Source organism: Salvelinus fontinalis, chromosome 36, assembly GCF_029448725.1.
Source record: "Salvelinus fontinalis isolate EN_2023a chromosome 36, ASM2944872v1, whole genome shotgun sequence".
In the NCBI taxonomy this organism is placed as follows: Eukaryota; Metazoa; Chordata; class Actinopteri; order Salmoniformes; family Salmonidae; genus Salvelinus; species Salvelinus fontinalis.
In genome coordinates this window covers 14,964,725-14,978,020 of record NC_074700.1, presented here as the reverse complement: position 1 = coordinate 14,978,020, position 13,296 = coordinate 14,964,725, and the positions used below count along the sequence as shown (strand labels likewise).

Here is a 13,296-nt window from a genome sequence, read left to right as displayed (position 1 = left end):
TGGGTCCTCTCTCTCTCATGTACTGGAGTTGTTTGATGAGTTTAAAGAGCTGGCTGGATACAAGATAAACTGGACGAAATCTGTGTTCCTCTAAATGAAGCAGCTATGCTCAGTTACCCTCTTTTGAACCAATAAGCACCAGCTTTACTTATTTGGAGAAGATAGTTAGAGATAACTTCTATGGCCTGTTGCAAAAAATGAACATGGATTTGCAGAGGTGGTCTAATCTAACTATTGTTACATGGCAGAGTTACCCCAGTGAAAATGAATATCTTGCCCCGGGTTAACTTTTTATTCTTTATGATCCCTTTATCGTCACCTCCAACGTTTATCTCTAACTTCATATGAAGTGGAAAAGGGGCTAGGATCAAACTCCCTACTTTGCAGCATGCTAAATGCACAGGAGGTTCTCAATTTACATCATTGGGCTTTTCAAATAAGAGCATTACAAGTGTGAATGGACCGTTAATCACTTGTACCTTGGAGAGCTATTGAATCTGATCTGGTTAAACCGCATCGACTAAAACAGTTTGTATTTGCTGGGGTCGGTAGAAAACATCTTCGTTTTAGCTTTGGTAGCACAGTTCTGAACTCCTTGAATATATGGAAGAGGGTGAAAAGGTTTATAGGTCATCAGGTCATCTCCAATATGGAACAATTTCAAATAATTGACATGTGGACATCCTTTCACACAGGCCTCTCGGTCTTCAAAGGGTGTTTATGTTTTGAATGACCACATTTATTTCAAATCAAAAGTATTTATAAAGCCCTTGTTGTATCAGCAGATGTCACAAAGAGCTTATACAGAAACCCAGCCTAAAACCCCAAACAGCAAGCAATGCAGATGTAGAAACAGATGTATTTATATTGAGATTGACTTTGCACAGATTTCAGGATATTAAAGACAACTATTCCCTGCCAGGATCCTCATACTACCTGCATCTGCAGTTAAGGTCAGCTATGAAGGCTTATGGTGTACCCTGGAATTTGCCCTTGCCACCCAATGGCAGGCTGGATAGGTCCAGATAGGAGTTTTAGAGGGCTAGTAGCAGAGATATATGACACACTTACAGGGAAGACTTATAAGATATTACCCATGGAGGTGGTATGGGAGACAGAGTTGGAGAGGATGGGATTAACCCCTGATTGGGATAGGATATGGTCAAATCTGAGTGAGGAATCTAAAAATATTAGCCAGCTCATTCACTTCAAATTGATTTACAGAAAATATGCAACTCCATATAAACTTTTTCTGATGAAAATAATAAATCCAAACTGCACACACTGTACAAACAATGTTGTAGGTACTGTTCCGGGATTGTCCAGTTATACACACATTTTGGAGTGACATATGCTCAGTACTGTCAAGATTGATGATGGTAAGCCTTATCTCAAATCCTCGCCTGTGCCTGCTGAATGATGATTCATCTTTATCTTTGACACTTATTCCACATCGAATTCTACTAGCTGGATTTACAGCAGCAAAGACAACTATTGTGCAGTGACGGTGGAATTCGGGGCTGGCTCTGGAAATTGACTATATGTTTTCCAGAATATTGTTAATTTGGAATGCACAACAGCAAAACAATAGGGAGGTGCCGTCCACAGTGCAGGCATGGGCAGGGATATCCTCCGCCCTAAGATCCCAACTCGTTGGCTGACTTACCTCTCTTTTCTTCCCCTTTTTTGTTTCTTTTTGACTATCTCTACTATTTGAGAAGTTTGCTCCGGGCTGTTGGTGGGAGATGGGTGGGAGGCTTGGCCAAACTTGTACATTCAATTGTATTTTTCTTCTGTGATTTTTCATGGGCTGGAGCTGCATGCACAGTATAACTCCAAGTATTATTTCATCAAGGCCAAGGTAGGAGTATTGTATTCATTATTTTGTTATCCTCAAATTGGCTTAGTGTTTATTCTTTGAGGTGGGGAAAACATCATGCATTACTAGATGCTGTCAGCAGACTAGTCCCCGATGTTTTGGAATGCTTCTATTTAGGGCCTGGTTTTAATGCTCGCGCAGGGGGTTTCGCCCCACACTCTTCCTACCCTACGGTGATGGGTACTCCATGTATAACATTGTTTGGGCCTCCCACACAATGGCGCAGCAGTCTAAGGCACTGTATCGCAGTGCTAGAGGCACCACTACAGACCCGGGTTCGATCCCAGGCTGTGTCGTAGCCAGCCCGTGACCGTGACTCAGCGTTGTTTGGGTTAGGGGAGGGTTCGTGTCGCCAGTTGTACAGTGTTTCCTCTGACACAATGGTGCGGCTGGCTTCCGGGTTAAGCGAGCAGTGTGTCAAGAAGCATTCCGGCTTGACAGGGCCGTGTTTCGGAGGATGCATGGCACTCGACCTTCGCCTCTCCCGAGTCCGTACGGGAGTTGCAGCGATGGGACAAGACTGTAACTACCAATTGAATATCACAAAATCGGGGAGTAAAAGGAGTAAAAAAAACATTGTGTGTTTGGGATCGCCCGTGTGTTATGTCTGTTCTGTTCTGTCAATGTCATTTTATTTTTGTAGAAATTATTATTTGTTGTTGTTGTGTGAACTCAAACTAATTACACAAAAAAAGTAAGAACATTGAGGGAATTTTCTGCTCACCCAAATACAAATATTGTATGCAGTGTGAATTACGGTTGAAATATGAGCTCCCCTAAATGCAACAAAAGTCAAAGTTTCAAGGGGCTCGAATTGAACCATTCACCTATTTGTTTAAAATGCAATGTTGGACTGATAAGGTGGTAAATGTGACAATAAAAACTTCAACAATTGAAGTCAGTATTTTGATAGGTCAAGGCAGAGCGCACTATTAACAATACTTACTGGAATTGCTGCTCCTGGCGTTGTTTTCTGTGTCATTCCTCATCACTCCAAAAGCAGGGACATTCATGGTGATCTTTCTGGAGCTGGAGTTTGGTACTTTACCACAAAGTAGGATGTTCAGACTGCCAAATGCGTCTGCTCTGAAATCCAGCATATCAGCGGCCTTTAACAACATTGAGTTCTGCAACTTGTTTATCTGTATTGGTGGGGGTGTCATTGGAGGAAGATGCACAAGTACATTTCAGAACATGACAGTATAGTACTTAATTTATTGACTTCAAGACAACAAGTTGATATGATACAACTCAATATCATGCAATTTCTCAATAGACTTGTCTTCAAATTTCCGTTATTGTTATTGATTACAATGAGTCATACAAGCCCAGGTCACTGGGCGACACAGGTGTTCTCAACAGAAACTAATACTGAATGTTATTGGATTTCCATGTAGGCCCACTGTCCTTTCAGATGGTAAATAACTACCACACCAACCTCATCAATCACGGGTAAGGCATCCTCTGTAGTTTTTCTCACTAATCCAAAGGTCTCGGACGGAGTCAAATCCAAAGCTGAAGGTAGCTAAATGAGGGAACAAGCAGTTGATTTAGAAAACATTGTTGATTTATATTCAATATATAATGTGTATTTGTTTGTAACAGGCTCAGTGTTTTAAACGTTAAATTATGTATTTTACAACTTAATGTTAGATGGTTCCTCAATCTGAATTGCACTGTTGCCCTTATCACTCCCACTGATTTTTAACTAGCGTTGGTTAAAGTTTGCTCATGTTCGTAGTGGCTATTTTAAAAATTAAAAACATGGATTACAGTTTATTCTAGCCCATAGACAACTTTCACGGTGAGAAACCTGATGATGATGATGTTGTAAAATACTGTACTTCCCCTTCGAGCTAACACCTCAGATGTTACCTCAAACACCTCAGGTGTTTGCAACAAAACTGGCCGACAGAGAGTAGTTCTGCATTTCCTTTTTCAGGTGCATGTCTTCAGTTTAAAATAATGGTTGCTTGAGGATATACAGCACTATATAAAATGGAGTTACTGTAACAATGGAAAAACAGCCTAGATACAGCATTTTTCCAACAGTGCCCTCCGTCAAAAGCATTGGGTGCATGAGGCCTGTGGTAAGTTTTAGTCTAAGCAATGTCAAAACCAATACCTTCCCCAACAATGTTTATTGTGGATGTATTTTTATAAAATGGCAGGAATATGATTCATAGCCATACCACATATCTGATGTTTAGAACAAAATGGCCCAAGGCAGCCCAGCCACTGCACGTGTCCTTTGAAACGCTATCATTTCCATGTGTCAGGAGTATGCTAACATGAGTCCCCATTGACCTTCACTGAGAAAAACAATATAGCTCAAATCCACAGAGAGAGAGTGCTAAAGAGAGAAAATGAATCCTAAATCCCCCAGTTGTATTTATGAAAAGTATGAACCCCAGAGCATTTACAAATTCAAGGAGGTGTCACTCGAATCCCCGTTTATTCTGCAGCCCTTATTGAGTTCTCAGTACATTCATTTTGATTCAATTTTACCATCGGCAGCAATACACAAGGAAGCCGAGAAGTGCTGATTGGAAAAGCATGGGCATCTCACTTAGGAAATTTGGGATGAAACAGCTTGAAATCACAGCTAAGTAGTCAATGAGCAGAAAGAGAGGTCTTGGGCTGTATCGTATTAATGGCTTGATAAGTAGACCCATGGCACAAGGCAATCTCTCAGAGCCATTCGGTAAACTCTATGACGTTTCGCTCTTTATTCTCCGCATGATCTGTCATTTCTCAGCTGTGTTTCCAAGGGAGGCTAGAGCATGGAATGGTGTTACAAAAATAGAACATTCATTTCATTGTGGACTCAGAAACCACAAAGGTTACCAAGACAGTGACCTTACTAGATGTAATGGGAACTGTAATGGATACTGTAACTTCAGAAGGAATGGCCCCAAAAGAACCTCCTCAGATTTTTGTTGTTTCAGAGTTCATAACATCCAAGCACCCTACTTTGTCACTGAAAATGAGTCTGGGACAAAAACTAATGTTACTTTGACCTTAGGTAATAGCTCTGTAATTTACTGTACTTCCACAACACAGTATGACTGGTTACTACAATACATTTACCATGTGATGGGGGCGATATCTTAAGATGTTTCAGAATGTGTAGTTGATTCTGTTGATACTATTGACGTCATACAGTGCATTCGGAAAGTATTTAGACCCCTTGACGTTTTACACATTTTGATAAGTGGACAGCCTTACTCTAAAATGGATTAAATAAAAAAAAATCCTCATTTGAGTAAATTTATGACAAAAAATAAACTGAAATATCACATTTACATAAGTATTCAGACCCTTTACTCAGTACTTTGTTGAAGCACTTTTGGCAGTGATTACAGCCTCGAGTCTTCTTGGGTATGATGCTACAAGCTTGGCACACCTGTATTTGGGGAGTTTCTCCCATTCTTCTCTGCAGATCCTCTCAAGCTCTGTCAGGTTGGATGGGGAGCGTCGCTGCACAGCTATTTTCAGGTCTCACCAGAGATCAATTGGGTTCAAGGTCAGGCTCTGGCAGGGCCACTCAAGGACATTCAGAGACTTGTCCCGAAGCCACTCCTGCGTTGTCTTGGCTGTGTGCTTAGGGTTGTTGTCCTGTTGGAAGGGGAACCTTCGCCTCAGTCTGAACACTCTGGAGCAGGTTTTATCAAGGGTCTTTCTGTACTTTGCTCCGTTCATCTTTCCCTCGATCCTGACTAGTCTCCCAGTCCCTGCCATTGTAAAACATCCCAACAGCATGATGCTGGCACCATCATCATGGAGAGTCTTCATACCCAGGAAGACTCAAGGCCGTAATCGCAAATTTTTTGCTTTGTCTTTATGGAATATTATGTGTAGATTGATGAGGAAAAGAAACAATTTAATCAATTTTAGAATAAGGTTTTAATGTAACAAAATATGTAAAAAGTCAAGGGGTCTGAATACTTTCCGAATGCACTTTATATTGCACTGGTTCCACCAGCCATCAGTATTATCAGGACTTTGTGTTCTTATGTAGTCCTGTGTGTCTGTATTGTCCCTGTTGCTATGTGCCCAATGCTGGTGACAAATCCAATTTCCCCACTGGGGATAAATTACTTTTATTCAATTAAATTATTCTATGTTTAAAACACACTACCAACCACATTGTTTTCCCAAAAATATCCACGTTGCAAAAGTAATATTTCTAAGCTACTGTAATGGGCACCTGGACCCTTGTAAGACAAGAAGATAGCACGGTTACTTTCTGTACAATGCTCCCTATAACCTCACTATATTGTGCTCTGTGTTCCCTTAAAAAAAATATATTAAGTCTCAACACAACTAAATCACCCACTACCACTCAATGCTGTCTCGATAAACCCAGACTAAATTTTTTTTATTTCTAAAGTCCCTTTCTTTATGTATTTGTTATCACCACTTTTCTTCAACCCCAAGCTCTCAGTGTGTGAAAGGGTATTTTTTCCCCCCTCCATTTTGCTCAGGGGGGCCAGATGACTTTTTTTTGCCATATCTTGTCTGGCATTTTCTTCGATGACTGAAAATGCCTCCAAGCTTAAGTTGTTCAAATGGCTTTTTTTCCCCTCCATGAACTTCTTGCCTCATCACTTATTCATTGCTTTTGCTGTCCCATACATTTTCTCTCAAAGATAAACTGGGAAGGGAAGTGCACTCTTTTGTCGCCTCTACAGGAAGTAAGGTTTCAATGAAATCCAGAAAATATCAATGCTAAATAAATCTAATTGTTTCTACTTTACAACGGTTAGTGGAGACCAAGAGAGGAGGAGCATAGAGAACAAACTTCAATTAAAGAGGTTGTACAGACATTTTGCCCCTGGTGCTCTTAAGCCAAAAGGGGTCCTGTAAATGGACAGATATAGTCCAGAGATGACCTAATTTGACTCAAAGGTATATAACTCCCCACGCCCATGAGCAAAAGCATATTGTTAGCCAAAAACAAAGGGTTGTATGGTTTCTTGCGTTAAGTGACTGAACATCCATAAAGCATCTTTAATGAAGCGCAAAGCTCAGCTTCTCAGGCTTCGGAAAAATATCTCTCCCCTTGGGTTTTAATCAAACATACTTTGCCCCAACAGCCATCCAGACCGTTATATCATCATGCCAACATAATATATTTACGTTTCTAATTTTGTCTGAAAGTTGTTGTCATTGCAAGTTAAAGCGTAACGTTAGATAGCTAGCTAACTTTAGCTGGCTGGCTTGCTAGAACATTACTTGTATGATCTGTGTAGTAATAACCTCAGAAAGTAAATTGCATTGCTAGTTAAAGCCTAATGTTAGCTAGTTAACTAACATTGAACCTAGTTGGCTAGCTTTAGCTAGCTATGACAATCTGTTTGTATTGCTAGTACTCTATAGATTGGGATTATGGTTCATTGTTTAGCTAACTACATGTCTAAACAAAAGACTCCAAGTCAAAGCGTACTGTTAGCCAGCTTATTAGCTAATATTCTTGAGACACTAACATATTTCAAAAGTGCAATAAACAAAGCAGGTTAAAATGGTGAGTGCCTTTGACAGTTTTGACCTCAGGACACTCTGTTTGGTGCAACATTGAAAAAGTGAACTCATGGATTGGAGTCAATGAGGTACAAGACACAAGATTCAGTAAGGAAAGTACTCCGGAGAGTGTAATCTAGAATATAAACCCAAATGGTTGCCAACTCCACACACTCATGGCAAAATCTATAGATGTATAGTGCTGTCAGGTCCATCATTATTGGCACCATTGGAAAAAAAGAGTGAAATAAATAATACACATACTGAGTTATAAAGTATGCACATTATTTGTTTTACTACTATATTATTTAAAACGAATACAATTAAAACCAAATAGATTTTGTTAAACAAGTAATATTTTTTTCTCTCAAAAAGATAGCGGTCGAAATTATTGGCAACAATCTTGTCAATACCTGTCAATATCTCACCTTACGAGGATAATGGCACTAAGCATTTTTCTAAAATGTTTTATGAGATTGAAGAACACGTTGGGATCTTAGACCATTCTTAGACCAATCCTACATATATAATCTTTCCAGATCCTTGATATCCTTCATCTGCGCTTATGGGATGCCTTCTTCCATTGAAAACCATTAGGTTCAAGTCCAGAGACCGATATGGCCATTGCAAAATGTTGTTCTCTGTGGATTTTGATGTGCTTGGGGTTATTGTCTTGCTATAATATCCACTTGTAACCAAGTTTCAGCCTCCTGGCAGAGGCAACCAGGATTTAGGTTAAAAAGTCCTGGTACTGGGCAAAATACTGGCCACAGGATCAGCGGAAGCAAAAGAACCAAATAACATTAAAGATCCACCACCATATTTTACAGTATGTATGGGGTTCTTTTCTGCATTTGATTCCTCTTTCCGATGCCAAACCCACCACTGGTGTTCATGTCATCTGACCATACGGTACTAATCCCCCATACTGTTTAGCAAACTCTAGGCGTTTGTATTTGTTGGATGACATAAAGAAAGAGCTATTTTGCAGTAGCTAACATAGATTTCAAACAATTAAGAGCCACAGATCGAAAAGGTCCATTAAGAAGCAAGTAAAATACATAAGAACATATTTATGTCACAATGAAGTAAACAGTACAATCAGGTTACATTTACATAATTGAGTGGTAGACCTAATTCGATTTGACTTACATTGGTGAGCATCTTCCTTGTATCCAGGTTTTGTAGGAAAACGTCTCTGGTTTGTCTCAACTGCTGTGCTGTGAGGGAGCAGCTGACTTTCTGAAAGGCCTCCTTGTCAAAGGCGCTGGTGAATTCCACGTATCTATCAAGAGCTGTTCCATTGCAAAGGGTGATCCTCAGATCGTCTTGCCTTGAAATGCCCATCATCTGGTGAAAGGATGAGCGTCAGAAGTGGTAGAAGTAAAATAGGAACCCATCTGATTCAGTTTTCTACCTGGAGTTTTATTTGTGTACTTTAAACACACAAGCACCCTTGTCACTGAGGAGCGTATGGCCTGGCACAAATAATGATCCTCCTCCTCCTCGGCTGACATCAGTTGGAACATGGCAAGGTATCGATGTGGAACATCTGAAGGGGCCACTCACAGATCATACTTATCGCTACAACAGCTGCATTTCACCCGAACACAAACGTGCCAGGTAGAGCAGTGTTTCTCAATCAATTCCTGTGTACCCCATGTGTGACATTTGTGATTTAGGTCAGCGCTATTACATCTAATTTCATTATTCAAGAGCTTGGGGATTGATTGATTAGTTGAACCAAGTGTGTTAATGCTGGGCTATAACAAAGATGTGCACCCCTAAGAATCGATTGAGAAACATTGACTTCTTACTGTAAATTCTCTGCAAAGTCATACGCTATGTCTCTCCTGAATCGATTAGAACAGTCAAGAAATGATGTCCTTGCAATGCATTATTTTCAATCATATGGGTAGGTAGGTAGCCTAGAGGTTGGCGAGGCAGACCTGAAGCCAGAAGGTTGTGTCTTATGTGGGAGAGGGGGTTGACAGAAAAGCAGAAGATTCATTTTGGATTGGAGATTTGCATTGTGTATGTTAAAGATGCACTATGCAGAAATCCCTCTGGCATTTCCTGGTTGCTAAAATTCTAATAGTTCACCTAATTTCAGTTTATTGTACCATCTAAACAGTTGTAAAATATATTTTCCATAACCACAAATATTGTATTTTCTGTTGTTTGAAGACGGTGTACAAAATCGAAAGCAAAAGACACAAAAACAAACCTTAAGAACAGGAAGCATAGAAATAGTGCACATAGAACATATCTACGGTTTATTAGACTTGCTTTCAATGAGAATGACAGATCTATAATGCATATTTCTATGTGCATGTGTTCAGGTCATCCAAAACGTTACATCTTGTTGTTTCCAGACCACTGCAGTACAATGCTGTGAAAAAAATTATGGTGACTCACCTCATTCAGGCGAATATTTGAGGTAATCAGACTGTCGGCTACCGTCGATGGCATGGACAAGTTTCCCCTCAGATATGTGGTGAACATTTCATTGTCATTCAGGATACTTCTCAGAGGAATGGGCTGACCTTAAACATGAAGAGTGAGAACAAGTAGTGTGCTTTCACTCGGGCAGAATTAGAATGGATCTGGGAAGAAAACTATTTTTGAGGGAGCTGTATCAGTTTGTTTTGATAGACGGCATGTAAAACAGTATACTCCATAGGGGTGGCGAACATCAAAGATGGGTTTGGAAAATGTGATGTTCCTTACTCATTTGATATTGACAGCATCCAACTGATATATTTAAGTGTAGCATTTCCCAAACTGCTTTGCTTTGTATTTTTTGTTTAACATCACTTTGGGAGGCATTTGGTCGTAATCAGAGTATTGCATTCCACAGGTGAATGTTGCAATAAAATGTGGATAAGAGCGAGGGAGGGTCGACAGTGGAATTGTTTTAGTGGGAGCTGGCACATCGTTGCTAAACATGCATCAGTCAGTTAAGCAGTCATTTTGTACTGATTAGATGCCCACTGATAGTCTTGGTCGAAATGACAACATCAAAACCAATCGACTGTTTAATGTAATCCTCCCCGCTTAGACTGGTGAGAATTTCTGGGTGCAGATCACAAGCCAAAGACAGCCCATTACTACTTCACTCCACAATGTTTATCTCTTAGGCTACATGGTTCATTGAGTATTCTCAAGAAATCTGCTTTTGAAACAAACTCATGAGTAGCAATATTGGAGAATATGCAGAGAACATTTTGACTTAAGCCACATACATGGCATTGTAATATGGTAGAAAATAAATGATAGTATGTACCTATGACGTTTCATTCATGCTGATAGGAATTCAAGGTAGAGATACTTATCCTGTCATTATACTCTTACTGAAACTGCTACTACCTCTGTCATGATCATTTTCAACACCATCAATAAGGTAGGACAACATGACACTTGTACAGGTCGAAACAAAAACATCCTCTGGGCTCTGTCTGAACTTGGTTACCGGGCGAGATTGGAGTCCCCACCCCAACACTTTTAAACATCTCCGGTGAGAAGCACAACACAATCACCTTTGCCATTTATATCCCTTTGATATCCCTCTGCCTCTCCCTTGTGCTATATGACCTTTCGCCATGTCGCCTCAGACAGCATATCCCATTAATTAAGCCGTGCCTTAGATCTCTGATGGATTTAATCTTGTATATTACAAGCCTGTGACCCCAAAATGCAAATACGGTTTTGGGTGCGATGTTTGTGTGAGCCTCAACAATGGCTGGGCCCACTTTTGCCTATTTGCAAATTAGGTGCCTTGTGAAAATCTGAATATCATCAGGCTAAATGAGCCTAATGCAAAGTAGCAACTTATGAAGATAAACGATCTGCCACTCCACACGGCAAATTAGATCATAAATAATCAGTTGTCATTGTTTTTCGAGTGATCTCAGAGAATAACAAATCCTCCAAACTGTCACCCTCGTGAATGGACTACTCTAGTTGATAAAGGACCGTGGTCAAATCTATGGCAAAGTGATTGTCAGTCTGGTAAAGTATTATACTGTTCCAATTACTGCTGAGCCATTAGTCAGTGGCTGTAAAAGCTTTATTATTCATGAGATATTCAAGGTTTGGCTTAGAACTTAGTTCATTAATATGGTCCTCAGTGTATTGAACAGTGAGTACAGGATCAGTTGGGTTGGTGTGCTAAAGTAGATCATCAATGCAATGGGCTCATGATTTTCTAGTGCCCTAAAAAAAACTGTATGAACAATTTGAAAACGGTTCAAACTCTGTACCTTTTTCATGGTTTGATGTCTGTAGAATCAAAACCCACTGGTCCACATCATCGGAAAGCGTCTGGATCTTGGTTATGATGGATCTGTTCGCCAGAAGTGACTCTAACTCGATCAACATCCCAGCAATTCTGGTTGGACAGAGGAAGAATTTAAAAAGTCTTAGACAATGCATGGCTAAATGAAAGATAGCTAATAGGCCTACTTAAAATGTGATGTAACTCACTTTCTGAAGGAACATCAATGGCTAACTGACTACCAAAACCTGCCATTATCAAGGTGAAATAATTAACTCAAACTAGGATCATTTACAGTAAATTTGGAAATTGTCACTGTAGGTAAATGGCTTGAAAAAGGTTGCCCTTCTACATACATGGAATTGTTGAAGTTGTTGACTTGTCCCGGTGCTTCTCCTGGCGTGGAATGGTTTACACATGGGTTGTCTATGTTACATATCATGCCTTGAAGCCAAGGCAGCACCCCGGCAGAAGGCATGGCTTTATTTGGATAATGACCTTGAATCCAAAAAATAAGCTGTCATTTCCTTCCATACATGAGCACCTAAAAGTCTTCATCCTCCACCATCTTTCTGCAGCTTTCTGCAGTGTCCTCAGATGATGGCTTCAATTAGGGAATTGCTTAGTGTGTGTGTTCATGTTCTGTGTCAGCTGACTTGTGTGTCAGTGTCAGCTGATTCGGCGGCCATCTTGCGTACTCCCTCATCCACTTTAATAGGGTTTTGACTAGATGGAATATAGCTTGGGTCAGAAGTGACTTTTCGTAGCCGGTTAGGAGAACTTTCGCAGCAAGTTAGGAGAATTAACGTAACAGGTTAGGAGAAGGGTTAGGCTTATCTAAAATGCAAAAATGATCCCAGACTCAACTCAAATATGTATATTTTGATGTCACTTTGACATAAGCTGCACTTTGACGTAAGCCCATCTAGCCATTACCCTTGGATTTGACATGTCAGGTGAACTCACAACAAGTATGGTGTACCTTTTAGGACACACATTCTCCACATGACCAAATGTCCCTACTTCCTACTCATACTTTATGTCAAAGGGAGTAGGGGTGTCCGAAAATGTACATTATACTAATGAGAGTTTGTAGGAAGAGTGATACTGAACAGTGTGTCATAGTCGTAGGTATGACAATTGCTGGGCCACGGTGACATTACTACTTTTATCAGGTGACAAAGTTACAGCAGAAATTGGAGAAAGGAAGGGACACGCTTGCATTTCACGATAAGAAACATTGTAATTGTAGTGCAATAGATTTCATTTAGGGGGAATTGATATAGTGTCACATTTGTCATATGATTTATGAGCCTATAGTTTATTTGTGAAGCATCTATTTAAATTGCAAATACATAATGCAGTTTGCTTAAACTGGGACCATTCTACTTACATTCGCCCTGGTAAATGGGTTGGGTGGTTGATCTCACCCAGACCAGGATGAAGAACAGAAAGAGAGGCCACAACAACTCCACCACCAGACGCACCTGAATTGAAGATGAAGTAGACAGATTACCTCATGTTAAATCATATTATATCATATGACAGTATATTACCTCATGAATCCCATTCTAGTCTCTGTGTTTGTGTTGCTAATGCCGGTGTTCTAGCCCTAAAT

General features: G+C 40.1%; 1 protein-coding gene across 1 annotated transcript in view; it reads right to left on the bottom strand.

Annotated features, from left to right (window-relative positions):
- Window positions 1-13,296, bottom strand: part of LOC129835257 (phospholipid-transporting ATPase ABCA1-like) — a 245,041-nt gene that overhangs the window by 204,525 nt on the left and 27,220 nt on the right. Inside the window, exons 3-9 of the mRNA XM_055900807.1 lie at window positions 13,072-13,165; window positions 12,035-12,176; window positions 11,665-11,792; window positions 9,821-9,948; window positions 8,555-8,752; window positions 3,318-3,404; window positions 2,826-3,021 (exon numbers count right to left, since the gene is read on the bottom strand). Coding sequence (XP_055756782.1) covers window positions 2,826-3,021; window positions 3,318-3,404; window positions 8,555-8,752; window positions 9,821-9,948; window positions 11,665-11,792; window positions 12,035-12,176; window positions 13,072-13,165 — 973 coding nt within the window. The remainder of the gene's footprint in view (window positions 1-2,825; window positions 3,022-3,317; window positions 3,405-8,554; window positions 8,753-9,820; window positions 9,949-11,664; window positions 11,793-12,034; window positions 12,177-13,071; window positions 13,166-13,296) is intronic.